We start from the raw sequence: 16,802 nt of genomic DNA, 5'->3' as shown, positions 1-16,802 counted from the left end.
TTAGAAATGCTTACCTACCCCTTAAAAGAGTAAGCATTGAAATACTTGCCTAGGTCTTTGCAGCTTAAGTTTGAAAGGACCTTCTTCGTTCATATTCAGCAACGTGAAACTTTCTGTTGCATTATAAGTCTTCTGTACTAAGAAAATTGAATTGCTGTGTCATGAAATGAACTTTATTTACATTACCTCATCCTAGAGATACCCCCACAGGAATGCGTTTGTAGGGCACAGTGGAAAAAACAGCTTCTAAATCAGAGCTCTACTTAGCACCTCCATGGTGTATGTTTTATGATGGTTGGGTTTTTTGAATGTTGGGGGATGGTAGGTGGTGAGCGTTCTGTTTCTTTGTTGCCTGGGTTTTGTGGGGGTTCTTGTCTGCTTTAAATAGCCAAAAATTCTGAGATTTTTAGTACCAAAATGTTCTAGTGATCTAGCTTAGTGCTGTTTGTTCTCCTTTGCTGCTCTTTTCTTACCAATAGCTAATATCAGGGGATACAGGGAAGCTTAATCAGTATGTGGAAACAAAGAGAGCTTTTAATGAGTTGCAGTTCTCCCTCATTTCTCAAGCCTGTGTCACTGTGTTCTTTAAACTACTCAGTCAAATTTTTCCTGTGATAAGGAAAAGTAACAGTGTTAGAGAACTGATGTGCCTGGCTGTTGATAGAGTTGTCTCTGAATTGGGAAGTTGCTGAATCTCACTGCTTCAGAAACATTCAAGTCTCCTGAACTCTGAACAACAGTTTGGACAGTCACTTTCATTCTGAAAGCTGTCTGTAGTTATAAAAATCATTCTTGCATCTGTTTTATAGTTGATTTCTGAAGGTTAACCCTTATAGCTACAGAGTTAGTTACAGAGCCAAGCTTCTAAAATAAGGGTGTAGCTCTGTGGTTGCCAAGCAAATGCTGTTGAGAAGATGACTTTTTCAGTGCTGTAATGGCAGCACTGAATTGCATAATCTCAGTACTTATTTTAGCAGTTCACTTGATTGTTTACTGGATTTATTTACTTGTGAGGGAGATGTAGACCTCTCCTGAGAGTGGGCATTGAAGTGTTATGAAACAGAATTGTTGCTAGAATTATATGATTATAAGCTCTTATTAGTTAAATATAGGACTGCAATGTTAGTCTGCAATCTGTGCTCTAACAAGAGTAATGAAATCATGCATAGAACCATACTACTCACTGTAATTGAGTACATGTGTACCAGCTTCACCTCTGACTGCATTTGTAGCCCTGGACTAATTTTTCTTCTTTCCCTCTCACATGGGCTATGGCTTCTAACTTCCATGTTAAAAAATGCTAATTCTGGCTTGTCAGCATTTTCTAAAACAGAGGCTTCATGATTTTAAATATCTCCTCCTTATGACTTTGTAGGTTGTAGGGGTGTCTAGCGCCTTCAATAGCGTGTATGATGGTCTTTGTGGTGCCATCTGTATTATCTGAAGGTTTTTTGAGTTTTGAAGTCTGTGAACTGGGAATTTGGAGGTTGCAGCCCAAAAAAAGATACCACCTGAGCCTAGGTCGTGGTGTGCCACAAGGGGTTGAGATCCCATAGTCAGCTTCTGAGTAGAAGGTGAATCTATTTTGTGTTATGCAAGAAGTTATAACTTCTGTAAAGGATCCAACTGCTTCCAAACTATGAACTGTTGTGTTTGTGCAAATCTTGAAAATAGCTTGCTTTCCACAGTTAAGATCTGCATGTTTCTGGCTCACTGACAGAAGTACTTACTGTGTAACATATTTAAATGGACCTGTTCATATTACTGGCATGTGAGAAAGTCTGCAGTGTAGGGTTTTTTTTGGTTTTTTCCCCCCTTTAATATTTTATGTATTTGTTTTTTCATCAGTGACTGTCTGAGCACCTAGACTAGGTAGAAATTGCTGTCAAATTCCAGTATGGCATAGTTTACTGTCAGATGTGCTTTTTCAAGATGATAGATCTGAAAAATATTGCCGCAGAGGATTCTGGTTGCTTTTGTTAGCTGTGAATCAGATGAGGACTTCTTAATGAGCCATGCTTAGTGCTGTCAGAAAGCTGGGAAAGAGGGGCCAGGTTAAATGCCTTCTTGGATTCTTAGAATACAAGAGCACAGCACTCTTTTTGTTGTGAAATCGTTTATTTACATTCTATTGTTCTGTATTCCAGAGCGTTAATCTGTAATTATCTGTGAATTTGTATGTCTGCCTTTTGTTATGAAATTGTTCAGAAATCTGTATTTGTTAATAGTGACAGAAATGAGTTTAATATCAGCAGCAAGAATAAACTAGTTCAGACTGCTGTTGTGTACTTCTGGAGGGGTACAGCAGGGATGTCTGAATTACTGAATTCTCTGCAAAGTACCGGGGTGCACACTATCAGGCTTTCCAGTTATATTAGTGAAGAGGGGGTTGACATTTTTGTTCCCTTTTCCATAGGTTGTTCCAACAATCCTGGAGAAATTCAAAGAGAAGAAGCCCCAGGTAGTGCAGGCACTGCAGGAGGCCATTGATGCAATCTTTCTTACAGTAAGTAAAAGTGAAAGTTTCCCCATTGTCTGAGAATTGGTCTCTAATTTTGATTTGCTTTTCTCTTTACTGAAATAATGACTTTTTTTATTCAACATTGTAGACCACATTGCAGAACATAAGTGAAGATATTTTGGCAGTCATGGACAACAAAAACCCAACAATTAAGCAACAAACATCCCTTTTCATTGCAAGAAGCTTCCGACACTGCACACCTTCTACTCTGCCAAAAAGCCTGTTAAAACCTTTCTGTGCTGCACTTCTCAAGGTAAAGCAGAAGGAGTTGGTACTTCTCTGGCATTGACTTGGGCAGTGTTGTTGTGAAACATTGGATTGTTTGGGGAGAAAGACCTGAAGGTACTGCAGAGACCAAAGGGTTCTTGTGTGCTGTGTAGCCCTCAGAGTCAGTTTTGACTGATGTCAAACTTGAAGGTGACTGTCAGTCGGGAACAATTCAGTTTCCTTTTTCTTAGCTTTTTTGAAGCTGTAGATTCACTAAGTTTGTAATAGATCAAGGCAGTGATTTACAACTACTGAACTCCCAGACACTGCCACTTGCTTCTTGCACACATCTCCAACAAGTTTTTGTTGGAATGCTGCCATTTACTATGAATAAAAGAACAACTATCATTGACTCATACGTGGCAGTGAAGTTCGAGCATTAATCAGTGTAAATGATAATAATGATGTATACTTTTTTCTTATTGCAAAATAGCCCTTTCCTTGTTATGGGCAATATCCCTGGCTTAAAAAATGGAGATTTGAGCAAGATTGCAGAACTTTAAACTCTTTATGAACTGTCATGATGTTTAAAGCATGAGTGTTCAACCTCTATCTGCGGAAAAGGCGCAAAGATGAGAACATGGCTGTACCTGAGAAAAAGTAGACTTGATCAGTACATAGGAAAACAGAGGGGAGAAACAACGTTTTTCTTTCTGCAGTGGAATGTTAAGGATTATTCTTTGGTAGACTTAGGTTGTAAATAAGGGGAAGGGATTTATATAATAGATGTTTAGATATGGGCCACAAGTCACATGACAAGTTGTCTTTTCTCTGCAGCATATCAATGACTCTGCTCCTGAAGTAAGAGATGCTGGATTTGAAGCATTAGGCACTGCCTTGAAAGTAGCTGGAGAGAAGGCTGTGAATCCATTTCTAGCAGATGTAGACAAACTAAAGCTTGATCGGGTAAGTATTGTTATAAATGTAAAAAAGGCTCCATTTATCATTTTAAGGTACATCTTAGGCTAGAGAAGATGAAAGATGATGCTTTAGCCTAGTTAATTTCAGCACAGGTTTTTGAAGATGTATTTTTTTTTTTACTTTTATTGATGTTGCAGGGAATCTGAAAATCTTTTCATTCTTACATAAAGCATCTGGCTGTATTGTCTATGAGGTGGGTTGTGAGATTTAGTTGTGGTTTTGGTTGGTGGTATATGGGGTTTTGTTTGTTTTTTGACAGTTTCTCTGTTGTCTGAAACAAGCCTTTAGGTCACAACCATATGGTCTAATTTTTTATTACTACATAAGGTTTGGTATTAATGACTTTCCAAGAACAAAGTTGTTATACTTTTGTGTAACCTGACAGGTATGTTGACTGAATGAAGATATTATAATTTAAGGTGCTCAGACTTAGTCTTAGACCATCTATAAGTATCAGTAGGATGTCAGTGTTTTCTTTGTATATAAATGCACTTTATTTTGAACTAGGAAAATTATTTTGGCAATACAGTGATGGCAGATACCACTGACTGGTTAACCTTACTATTGGAGGAACACTGGATAACAAAATTTTGTGAAGTAAATAAACTCTTCATACTTTTTCCAGAGTAGTCAAGTTTGAGCCACTGCTGGGAAAGGGACACTCTACATCCAATTGTTGTAGCTAAATAGCTTCTTTTCATTCCCACCTTTTTTTTTCCGTCACTGCTTGACAGATTAAAGAGTGTGCTGAAAAGGTAGAATTGGTTTATGGTAAGAAAACCGGAGCAGCTGAGAAAAAGGAAGGCAAGCCTATTGCTGGAAAGACCACTGCTCTTCCAGGGCCTGGAGGAGATAAAGAAACAAAAGATGCAGCAACCAAACCAGGACCACTGAAAAAAGCATCTGCAGTGAAGGTAAGAGATTGTCTGACAGTCAGTTGTATGTGATTGCATCAAATAGTTACTGCAGATCAAAGGTGGCCTGTTGAATCTCCTTCCACTGAGCTCTCACTGTCGTTTTGCAGGAGTAGGTGAGCCTAACAGCAGAAGCAATCTTGGACTTTCTGGGAGTGTACTTGATGAAATCTCGGTTTTTAATGATACAAACTGTCTTGTCATTTAAGTCTTAATACCAGATTTTGATTCTGAAGTAGTGATAAGACTGGAGGCATTCAGAGGAGCCTCGCATGTAACATTGATGTGCTCTGTGATATGGTAATACTTGGCTGAAGTCAACATTCCTTATAACTAGCAAGGTTACTAATTAAGTATTGAGTATTTCTTCATCATCGTTTTTAGTTTGTTCCTTTGTTTATTTTGGAATAATTTGAACTATTAGCCTGCATTTCTCTAATATTCTTTGGATTTTAAAAATCGACTGCAGTAGGTGGTCTTTGTAATATGCTACTTAGTTCTTCAGGTGAGATACCTGGAAGTGAATAGGAGAACAGATAAATTTTTGAAATCTATTGGTACTCAGATAACCTGGGAAAGAGACACCAGTCACAAGTTTAGTATCCAACCAGGATCTGTAGGAGAACATATAGATGAATGCATTATTTCCTGAACTTTCGCAAATACATACATTCTTTCCTTTTTCATCTTTCTTTGTCTTGTACATCCCTGTTATGTTTTGTAATGCCTATAGTCTAAAAGCAATATATTAATTAAATAAGCTCTAACAGAAAACTATCTCTGCCTGCAGTTGTTATGCTATCAAAGAAATACGTATTTTTTGACATTAGAATATAGCAGTGTAGTGTAGGAAAGATAGCAGTTCTTTTGATATCTGTGCTAGAGACTATTTCATCTTGGCTAACTTGTCCATTAACTTTCTAGGCTGGGGCCCCACCGAAGAAAGGCAAACCAGCTACAGTTGCAGGTACAGGAGGTGCTGGGGCTAAAGGCAAGAAGGGTCCTGAGACCAAAGAAATATTTGAGTCTGAGCTCTCTGTGAGTATTCTGCTGTTCTCTGAAATACAAAGCCTGCTGTGATTGCAGCTTTGGTTTATCAGTTCTTCAGGTACTTGAAAATTTTTCACTGAGGTTGTTTTCGTTAGGAGAAGGGAAAGCAATACGTATAGATTTATAACTGGTGAACTGGACCTTTGGTAATTACACCTGTTCTTTAGGCTCTTGTTGGCACAGTAAGCAATAAATCATGATTATAGCCTTATAACAGGGTATACTGTTGTCTCTGAAGTAGGAAAAGATGAAAAAACCAATGATACTTCATATGTAATTTAGGACACATTATTTACTGAAGGAGTCTGTTATTAAAAGCCTGAGAATACATTATTCTGGAGTTTACATTGAAATCTGAAGTGAAATAAAGTAACAATTAAATGAACTGATACAAAACTGTTCTGTGCTGTTCATATTAAGTTACATTTCAAAAAAATTACTGAATTCTGCATGTTAGCTGGGCATCAACCTACTTTTCTTGGTAGGGAACCAGGTACACTCAGGTATCTGCAGGTCAAAGAGTAACAAAAACCTATTAAAGCTTTGCTAGATGTATCTGCAAGTTTTTTGGACTGTCAGTCCAAACCATAGTTGTATTTGGAGTACTGCTTAGAATGAGTGACTTCCATTGTGTATCCAGTTTATATTGCTAGTTTATACAGTAGAAAATGAGAATACAGTTCCTGAAGGTGATGCAGACAGCAATGAAACAAGGGAAGTTTTTATCACTAGATAACTTTAATTTTCCATTTTGCTAAAATGGAGACTGAAGATAGGTCTTCTCCTGTCTGCCCTCATCAAGTGCTGATTCGTTGTTGACAGTGTTTGTTCAGACTTGATCCAAAATTACCTTGTAAATTTTAGGTTGCCTCTGCTTGATTCTTTAAGCAGATAGTTGGTATTAAAGATTATTTTTGACTGTCTGCACAGTTTCTCATACTTTCCAGGGATTACTTTTCTGTTGCAGTGCAATTTAGCAGCTTTCTAAACCCCTAAGACCCCTAAACTATAATCTATTCTAAAATCTTTCAATCTACGACAGAACCTGTTTTATAATTCGTAAATGCGCACCACAATACAAGGGTCAGTCCACTATATTACCTGTCCTTAGGGTTGCTGCTCTCCTCTGAAGGGATACAGTGGAGTGTTAACCTTGTTCTGATCTGCCTGCAGATAGAAGTATGTGAAGAGAAAGCTGCTGCTGTCCTTCCAGCTTCTTGTATCCAGCAGTTGGACAGTGGTAACTGGAAAGAGAGGCTTGCCTGCATGGAGGAATTTCAGAAGGTATGTTTGTAATGGTTGATAAGAGGCAGTAGGGAAAGAGAAAACAAGTATTGATTTCTTCAGCTCTTTAGGCCTGGTAAGTCTTGTGAAATACATACTAGTAGTAGTTGTATGTCAGCACTTCTGATGGATTAAACAATACTTGCAAAAGCCAAGTGGCTTATATGGTTTAAATTCCATAACAATAGTGGAGTAAGTATTTTATCTTAATGTAGGTAGTTGTGCTTTTGTCAAAATCACTTGTATTTTGACCAAGGATACTTAGAGGTCTTTTTAAAACTCCAAATAGTTCTAAAGCTTGGTCTCAAAGATAGCTAGATTTAAACAAAAGGTTTTGCAATGACTAGGCCAAATCTGTTGCAAATAATTTCCTGGTGTTTGTGTATTAGGTAGCGATTGATTATAACCAACTATGTGCCAGCTGACATGTTTGTTTAGAGTCTTATACAATACTAGCAGTCTCTGCAGCTGGTGGAAAGTGCTTCATGTAGTCACAAACAAAAAAAAAAAAGCATCACATGCCACTCAGAAGGTATCCATCAGACAACCTTTGAGAGTTCACATTCAAAAAAGCTTCAACTGTAGATGTACAGGTAGTTCATACCACTTCACCAGTACAGTTGTGACTGAGTTTTTAATATTTTAGTGGGAAAAGTGACTAACTTCAATTAGGAAATGATGACTGGCTGCATTGAAATGCTGCTGCAGAAGCCTACTTTACTCAAATGTTGCCATTTCAGTTGAATGAATAAGCCTAACAACAGCTAAACCCCAGTAATTTAGATCATATTCAGGCTTAATCTCTGCTGTGTAGTCAGCATTGCAACATGAAAGGTGCGTAATATACTTCATCTTAAAAAACAAAAGCAGCCTTTTGAGGGGCAGGTGGGTTATTTGGGGGTGTTTGTTTGTTTTTAGTTAAGTGTTAAATTCCCATGGTTGGAATGGCCAATAGTGATTTTAAGGAAATTTGTTAAAGAACATTAAAGGAGTAGTGATGTGAATGCTGTAGGTTAAATGTTGGCTCAGTACCTCAAGATCATTGTAAAAGAGGCTCTTCAGGTAAGTTATTATGCTGAGAATTTCTGCAATTTAATTCAGTATTAAGAAAATACTTAGAGGACAGTTGAGAACTTCTGTTTGAGTTTTGTATAATTTGTGGCCCACTGGCTAACTTCATGTTTATACTTTAGGCTGTTGAGCTTATGGAGAGAAGTGAAATGCCTTGCCAAGCTCTAGTAAGAATGCTGGCCAAGAAACCTGGTTGGAAGGAAACAAATTTTCAGGTAATGTATTATCCTTCAGTAAGTAAACAGTCCATCTTTTGTTAATATAATTAAGTGGTTTCCAGCTAAAGGGCTATAAGTGCGTATATCACTGTGGCCACAGTTCTATCTGTAATCAATGAGAATATAAACTCTCAAACTGGATTTTATTTCTGTTGAGATTTGAGACTTGAATGTCATCTAAGATATCTAAAGATTGTCTTTAGATGTGTGTGTATACATGTGCATATATATAAGCATATGTGTGTGTGTATATAAGTTCTAAAAGTAGATAATGGCAGCCCAGTATTTTGGTGTTGTGTATATATAACAATATGTATTTGTGTATGTACACAATTTTTGTATATAATCACACAAAACACATATACGTATGTGTATAAAATATGTGTACGTAAATACTTCTACATATTCAAATGTGTATATGTACACAAATTAAAATTTTGTGGATATGTTTGTGTTTACCCACAAATATATGTAATTCTTATGTGTATCTATAGATCTATAGAATAAGAAAAATTAGTCTAAAATACACAAAGACATGAGTAACTTTCTTGCTGTTACGGACATTGCAGGTGATGCAGATGAAACTGCATGTAGTTGCTTTGATTGCACAGAAAGGAAACTTCTCCAAAACTTCAGCACAGGTTGTGCTGGATGGCCTTGTAGACAAGGTTGGGGATGTGAAATGTGGAAGCAATGCAAAAGAGGCCATGACAGCAATAGCAGAAGCGTGTCAGTTGCCGTGGACTGCTGAGCAGGTGAGTGAGCAGCAAAAGTATTCTTTCAGTAAATAAAATCAAAATAATATGTGGGGTGTCCTTTCAGTCTGAGGAGTAAATCCCAAATCTTTGGTTTTTCTCTGTTGCATGAAAGTGATTTGTTTGCTCTCGAGATGCTTCATGAGGCAGAAGTTAAATATGTATTCCTTCTAAAATTGAAAATAGAATCATAGGATGGTTTGAGTTGGAAGGGACCTTAAAGATCATCTAAGTCCTCCCCCCACACCATAGGCAAGGATACCTTCTACTAGACTAGGTTGCTCAAAGCCTTATCCAACCTGGCCTTGAACATTGCCAGGGATAGGGCATCCACAGCTCCTCTTTCAGTTCAGATCCATTCCTCTTTGTCCTACCTACCACTGCATGCCGTTGTCAAAAGTTTTCTCAGAGGCCTCCTTCAAGTACTGAAAGGCCACAATAAGATCACCCTGGAGCCTTATCCAGGCTGAAAAATTACAATTTTGTCAGCCTTTCTTCATAGGAGAGGCGCTCCAACCTTTTAATCATGGTGGCCCTGCTCTGTAGTCATTCCAACAGATCCATGTCCTTCCTGGGCTGAAGGCCCCAGAGCTGGATGTGGCACTTCTGGTGGGGTCTCACAAGATCAGAGCAGAGTAGAGGGGCAGAATCCCCTCCCTTGCCCTGCTGGTCACACTGCTTCGGGTGCAGCCCAGGGTGCAGTTGGCTTTCTGGGCTGTGAGTGAACATTGCTGGCTCATGTCCAGCCTCCTTGGAAGGTTGCCCTGACCCAGGTGCAGCACCTTGCACTTGGCTTGTTGAACCTTCTGAGGTTTCCATGGGCTCACTTTTCAAGCTTGTCCAGGTCCCTCTGGATGGCATCCTGTCCTTCAGGTGTCAACTCCACCACTCAGCTTGTTTAATCTCAAACTTGCCCTCAGGATGCCCTCAATCCTTTTGTCTGTCATTTTTGACATTAAATGGTACTGGTCCTACTGTGGATCCCTGAGGAGTGCTGCCTGTCACTGATGTCCATCAGGACTCTGAGCCATTGACCACTACCCTCCGCATGTGATGGTTCCACAAATTCATTATCCACAGGAGTCCACCCACGAAATTCATGTGTCTCCAGTTTAGAGAGAAGGGTGTTGTGGAGGCCCTTGTCAAAGGCCTGACAGAAGTCCAGATATGTGGTATCTGTAGCTGCACTGATGTAATTGCTCTGTCATAGAAGGCCGTGATGTTGGTCAGGGAGGACTTACCCTTGGTGAAGCTGTGCTGGCTGTCTCAATCACCTCCCTCTCCTCCATGTGCTTCTAGGAGGATCTCTTTCATGATCTTCTGAGGCACAGTAATAATGAATAATTATTCAGTGCTTTTTATAGTACTGCCACAGCAGGTACAAATCCATAATAAAGGTGTTGCTGGCTGCCTTTAAGTACTTCAGGAACTTCTGGTTCACTTCGGTTCCAGTTACATCCTGCTACAGTGACACAGTTGCTTTTTCCTCTTCTGTTACCCTAGCTTCTTCTGTTCACTTGCCCTGTGTTTTTTGTGCGTATCTTCACTTCTTTATTACAGTGCTCTGTCACCTGCTTTGCCAGTGAAAGTTTATACTTAACTCTATTCCAGGTTGTGGCTATGGCTTTCTCTCAGAAGAATCCTAAAAACCAGTCAGAAACCTTGAATTGGCTTTCAAATGCAATTAAGGAGTTTGGCTTTTCTGGGTAAGTCTTTTAAGTGAATTGCTATGAGAAACTTCAAAGAAAATGTTTCTAATCTGGACCTAAGATTCTGTTCATCTGAACTCTAGTTACTTAAACTCTCATGCTAGCCATACTCTTCTAGCTCTTCAGTATATAACTGAAAGTATCTGGCATTACTAGTATGATAGGATGTGATTACCCTACTAGCTGCTTTATTTGTCACTCGACCTCTGAAGAGCATTTGTCTCGAACTTAAGGTACTTCTATGTGTGGGCTGGGCACAGAGCTGTGGTATTGCATGTCTGTTGCACTCTTTCTACTTGGATACACCTGTACCCAGGTGGACCACTATATTTTATAATTTAAAAGAAAAAACCACAACAACTGAATCTGACAGCCTACAGAAGAGTACATACCAGCATGCCTATTAATCTCCTTGGAGAGACACTTTGAGGTTGATAACAGGTGGATGAAGTTTTGGGCAACAAAATAGCTGTTGTTATAGCTGGCACTATGAGAGTAAGAAATTAATTCTCCATCAGAACCAGGGATAGCTTTCCTTGATTTTTAATCACTAGTCTTTTAACTGAAAGTGGTCAAGCATATGTAATAGTTTAGTCCTGAGAAAAAAATCTCTAAGCAAGCAGGGAAGACTTCAAATACCTTTATTTGACTATGGGGGCAGTTACTATGCCTGTCTTAAAATATTTTGTGGCTTTTAAATGGATAGTGACATTGATTAAGTCTGAGAAATAAACTCTTCTTTAGTAAATTCCCCCAAAAAAATGTATTTACAGCATGGTAATGTGTGTAGATGTGTTACTAGGACAGCAGTTTTTGAGGCTGCACAGAAAATGTAGAAGATTCAGGAATTTAAACCTTCCTTCATTTCTCTTGAAAATTTCCTTTTGAAAATTATGCCTTTTTCTGGAAGATCCTGAGACTGACTAACAAAACAGAAAGACCCACCACAACGATAATATACCCCCACCTTTTTTGTGTAGTCGTGTTTCAGGTACTTAAAATGTTTTCTAGATTCATTCCTCAACATTTCAGTCCTAGCATTCACATGGGTTATGTAGTTTAAGAAACTTTACAGCTGTGATAATAGTAGGCTTTGATATAAATTGTTTACTGATTGATTTTTCACAATAGGCTATTCTCCAAACTGATCTCTTCCAGTAGTTATTCAAGCAGCTACTACCTACACTGTACCTATGATGATATTTTATAAGTGTGCCTATCTCCTGCATGAAAGTTAGTTGTGTAAATCTGTCTAGGGGTATCTTTTTTCTTTAACATACTGTGATTTTGTTTGTTGGTGCTGTTTCCTGTGTTGTGTTTTATTTATGGGAGACATCTTTTTTCCACAGATTGAATGTCAAAGCTTTCATCAGTAATGTGAAGACAGCTCTTGCTGCAACTAACCCAGTGAGTAAATTTAGAATCTTAATCCTAAATTATTATCAGTCCTGAATTTGAAGACTGAGTGCTTTTTCCTCTTTCTGGCAGGCTGTGAGGACTTCTGCCATTACATTGCTGGGAGTAATGTATCTTTATGTGGGACCTTCTCTGCGAATGTTTTTTGAGGATGAGAAGCCAGCCCTTCTCTCCCAGATAGATGCAGAATTTGAAAAGGTAGGAAGTGTAGCTCTTGCTACCAAGTGTCATTAAAGCTACTTTGAAACTTAAGTATCTGGAGTCTGTAGAAATACTGTGGTCTAACCCTTGGGCTTGTAATTGAACCATATTCTTTAAGATGGTGCACAAAGGCCACAAATTCAATATGTGTAGCTATCTCAAGTCTTTTTTTTCATTATGAACTTCAAAAGTTCCTGGGTTTGTTTGAATAGTGTAATGTTTTAGAAGTCTGCTGTCCTGAGCCAGTGCATTCGTATCATACAAGTGGTTTTATTTTTAAGGTCAAATGAAAAATTGTAAAAGAGTTGTTTCTGATTTTGTGTTGCTTGCAGATGCAAGGACAGACAGCACCAGCTCCAACTCGTGGCATTTCCAGGCACAGTGTGGGAGGTGGGGATGATGGTGAGGAAGAAGAACAGGAGGAGGTTGGGAATGATGTTGTGGATCTCTTGCCAAGAACAGATATTAGGTAGGTTTGGATTCTACCACCTGAAGATACACTTTCACTGCAATTCAAAACTTTGCATTTATAAATGCTTTCTAAGTAGAAATCTGTGGTGTTAAAGCACTCAAGTACTAATAGAGAGATAACTAAGTAAACAGACACTTTACCTGTTTTTCTCTTGCAGTGATAAGATCACAGCGGAACTAGTGTCTAAGATTGGGGATAAAAATTGGAAGATCAGAAAGGAAGGTCTGGATGAAGTGACAAGCATAATAAATGAAGCAAAGTTCATAGAGCCAAACATAGGAGAACTTCCAGCTGCTCTGAAGGGTCGTCTCAATGACTCCAATAAAATCTTGGTATGTTTTTCAAAATCCTGTTTCAGCTGTTTTCAGCTTAAAACTTAAGATAGTTATGATTCCTTATGATGAACCTTGCTTATTACTGTGTGGCCTGTTTCAATGTCATTAAGTCAGCAGTTGGAAAACAGTGAACTGTGTGTTTCCAAATCATATATTCGCCTATTTTAATAAATATTTCCCTTTTTTTTAAATTTAAAAATGCTTCAAAAGAAAGGGAGATCTACCTTTACACTGAATGTAATATAAGGAAATCTTAAAAGAAAAAAGTTTGACTAATTGCTTCATTTGTGAGAAAAGTGAATTGTCCCTTGTTTGAAAATGTTTTTACTTGACACCTGATTTGCTCAGAATATGGAAGTATTTTTTGTTTTTCAGTGTGGTGAATTTGAAGACTGGAATAGGTGTCATTGATTAGGCATTCTAAAATAAAAGCTCAATATATAGCAGTGTCTCTTTTCCCTGTATAACTTGGAGGTTTTGCACGTCTGCTTGTAACACTGTTTTATTTTAAACCTTTTTCTTTTTGTGCAGGTGCAACAAACTCTGAGCATTCTTCAGCAGCTAGCAACAGCAATGGGCCCCAATATCAAACAGTATGTGAAAAATTTGGGGATTCCTGTCATTACAGTCCTAGGAGATAGTAAGGTAGGACAAGTGTCCAGATCTCTTCGCTTTTTGCGTATCTAAACTATGCCTGAAAGGTGGATGGTAGTTAAAACTTCCTTGGAAGCTTACAATTTTTTTTTTAAAAGTTCTTGCCTGAATGGCAGCTTAATATTCAAGTATAAATGTGTGCCTGAATGTATATTCAGATGTATTCCCCTCCTTGTAACTAAATCCAGTGTCACAATCTGGCTTTTAAATTAATGTGGTCACTATATGCATATTTCTGCTGCTGAAGGTACACTATGTTAAGACACTGAACATATTTGCTTGGTAAAGTTCCTGGTAGACTTTTTAGTGTATAACTGTGGATTCCAGTGTACACTGTTGTTGTCTTTGTTGCTGTGTATGAACCCTTTGAACTGTAGGTAGGCACAGGATATTCGCAACTGACACTGAAGCTTGTGTAACATCAATGTCAAGTTTGCCAGGACGCTGTGTCAAAATCGAGCTAGGATCATGGGAAAGAGCTATTTGAAGCAATGGCGAAAGAGGTTTGGGAAGGTGCCAGTATCTTGTGCCAGAAGTCATGGGCAATTATCAGAGATGGCATATTTCAGCTGTCTCTGTTTGGAATGTGAGTAGGAAAAAGAGCAGGAGCTGGATCTACCTGTCCCAAACAGTGGAAGGACTATGACTGGTTCTAGGGTTAGATAAAAATCTCCTGGTTCAAACTGTTTTCTCTTTAAGAGTCTTCAAGAACCGATTTTTTTATATGACTGTTAAGTTCTTCTTTTAACTCCCCAATTATCCTGAGGTAACAGCAAGCTCCTTTTGTAGAGTCACAGAACTTTTTAGGTTGGAAAGGAACCCTACAGACCATCTAGTTCCAACCCCATACCATAGGCAGGGCCACTTTCCACTAGACCACGTTGCTCAGAGCCCCAGACTGGTAGGAGAGTTCCAAGTACATGTTTTAAGGAGAAGACCAATTGTGACTAACTTACACTGTTGCTAAAATGCATAATACCAACATAACTTGTAAGCACTATAATGCTGACAGAAGATTTTATGCTCATCTGAACTCTGCTACAGTGGTAATATTTTTTCAGTACTGCAAGTGCAAGATTTAACTAGTTTATCAAATTTGTCAAGTTTTTGAAGATGAGAATGGTCCTTTTTGGGTCCTACTTCAATATGTTTATAGTGGACCCAACTGAATAGTTGAGGAAAATCATCAGCTTGTAGCATGAGTGAAGACAAATTAAATTTGGATGATGGGAACCAAGGCCTTGTCAGAGAGGCTGATGAGCATCTGTTTATCTGCAGCACATGATTTGTTTCTTTTCCTCAGTGAGATAGAAGATGGGGCAAGTTATTTGCAAGGATGCTCACTTCTTGTTTACGTATATGCCTGGATGTTACTTCTGCATTTACGATTGGCTCATACTTAACTGAATGAGTCTGTTACATTATTAGCTTTCCTCTGAAAATCAGCCTATAGGAGAGGGTCATATGTATAGAGTCATGTCTAGACTGATAAAGTTTTAAAGAGCCCTGATTGTTAGATATTCCATCTGGCTTTGCATAACTTCATATAGCTGCTTCAAAAAAGGGTGTTGTTCTAAATTTTGCTTGGAAAAAGCACTAAAGATGGAAATTGGTAGGAGTTAGAGGGCTCCCTCGCTCCTGATTTGACTTCTGTGCATGTGTATCCTAAATGACATTGCCCTAATAGCAGGCTCCATAATCCACTTGCCTTGATTTATGAATGCACAGTCTATTTTAAGCACTGTATAAGTCACTAACATTATTTTTTAGCTTCTTTGAGAGTTAGACTCCCAGAATTGTCATCAATGAATGGTACCATGTACAAAATAATTTTAAAGATACTCTTTCACCCTTTTTATCAAACTTTTTTTTAAAAAATTATGGTAGATAAGTAAAATGGCTGATTTGGAGATTGCTGCAGCTGATACCATCACTAAAACTAAATTCTTCTGAATTTTAGACTTCTCAAGCAGAGAATAGAAAAAGATTTCAAAGCCAATGATGTGGAAGCTTTTTCCTTTTATAGGAAGGATGACTGTTGCTTCTTCTGTTGTAATCTTCTGACCCCTCTTTAGGTTTATTCTTTTTAAATCTTGTTCTTGCTGCAGAATAATGTTCGTGCTGCTGCACTAGCAACTGTGAATGCTTGGGCTGAACAAACTGGCATGAAAGAGTGGTTGGAAGGGGAAGACCTGTCTGAAGAGCTCAAAAAAGAAAATCCTTTCCTAAGACAAGAGGTAGGCTTCTGTCGAGTAAACTTCTTATGTGTGTCAAATCTAAATAACCTTTTATGCTGTTGACTCTCTATCTATGCAGACTGAAATGACACAATGCTACCACTATATGAGAAAACAAGTAGCTGTGTATTTGTACTGACATAAAATTGTTAAACCTCAAAAGGATAATAACAGGCTTTCTTCCTGCATGATAGCTGTCATTTCGACTTCAGTGCCTCTAAAGTGAAAGTTCTGTCTGTTTTGATTAGTGTTTTAAGAGCTAGTGTGTGTTCCCTCAAATTCACCACAGAACAGAATGGGAGACATTAAAAAGAGCAGCTGAAATTGTTCAAAAGGAAGAAACAGGCTTAAAGATTTAAGATAGTTGTGTGCTAATATGCTGTACTTATCTTTTAATTTTTGTAATTGCTGATATGAAAATTGATGTTGTTCAAGAATATTTCTCTGAAAAAAATTTGGGTGGGTTTTTCCTACTTACATAGAGTTATGTGAAGGACTGCAATTCAGACTCTTGTGGCCTGACATAGCACTGTGAGCACTTCTTTGAAAGCTTTTATTTTAAAACTTTCAGCTTCTTGGTTGGTTGGCTGAGAAGTTGCCTGCCCTCCGTTCTGTTCCTTCTGACCTACTCTTGTGTGTGCCTCACTTGTACTCCTGCCTTGAAGATCGAAATGGTGATGTGCGTAAAAAGGCACAGGATGCCCTGCCGTTCTTCATGATGCATCTTGGCTTTGAGAAGATGGCAAAAGCCACTGGCAAGCTGAAGGTATTTCTGTT

The 16,802-nt window shown here is 38.4% G+C and overlaps 1 protein-coding gene across 7 annotated transcripts in view; it reads left to right on the top strand.

The window, feature by feature from the left end:
• Nucleotides 1–16,802, top strand: part of CKAP5 (cytoskeleton associated protein 5) — a 53,897-nt gene that overhangs the window by 17,140 nt on the left and 19,955 nt on the right. For all 7 annotated transcript variants that reach the window (XM_048305901.1, XM_048305895.1, XM_048305896.1 and 4 more), the window contains 16 exons: nucleotides 2,417–2,506; nucleotides 2,610–2,774; nucleotides 3,566–3,694; nucleotides 4,444–4,623; nucleotides 5,548–5,661; nucleotides 6,847–6,957; nucleotides 8,151–8,243; nucleotides 8,816–9,001; nucleotides 10,613–10,707; nucleotides 12,060–12,117; nucleotides 12,199–12,324; nucleotides 12,660–12,796; nucleotides 12,957–13,131; nucleotides 13,666–13,779; nucleotides 15,897–16,025; nucleotides 16,597–16,791. In XM_048305901.1, coding sequence (XP_048161858.1) covers nucleotides 2,417–2,506; nucleotides 2,610–2,774; nucleotides 3,566–3,694; nucleotides 4,444–4,623; nucleotides 5,548–5,661; nucleotides 6,847–6,957; nucleotides 8,151–8,243; nucleotides 8,816–9,001; nucleotides 10,613–10,707; nucleotides 12,060–12,117; nucleotides 12,199–12,324; nucleotides 12,660–12,796; nucleotides 12,957–13,131; nucleotides 13,666–13,779; nucleotides 15,897–16,025; nucleotides 16,597–16,791 — 2,097 coding nt within the window. The remainder of the gene's footprint in view (nucleotides 1–2,416; nucleotides 2,507–2,609; nucleotides 2,775–3,565; nucleotides 3,695–4,443; nucleotides 4,624–5,547; nucleotides 5,662–6,846; nucleotides 6,958–8,150; nucleotides 8,244–8,815; nucleotides 9,002–10,612; nucleotides 10,708–12,059; nucleotides 12,118–12,198; nucleotides 12,325–12,659; nucleotides 12,797–12,956; nucleotides 13,132–13,665; nucleotides 13,780–15,896; nucleotides 16,026–16,596; nucleotides 16,792–16,802) is intronic.

The sequence above is a fragment of the Corvus hawaiiensis genome, chromosome 6 (genome assembly GCF_020740725.1).
Source record: "Corvus hawaiiensis isolate bCorHaw1 chromosome 6, bCorHaw1.pri.cur, whole genome shotgun sequence".
Classification (NCBI taxonomy): domain Eukaryota; kingdom Metazoa; phylum Chordata; class Aves; order Passeriformes; family Corvidae; genus Corvus; species Corvus hawaiiensis.
Note: the sequence above shows the minus strand (reverse complement) of the source record. Positions and strands in the feature narration are given on the sequence as shown.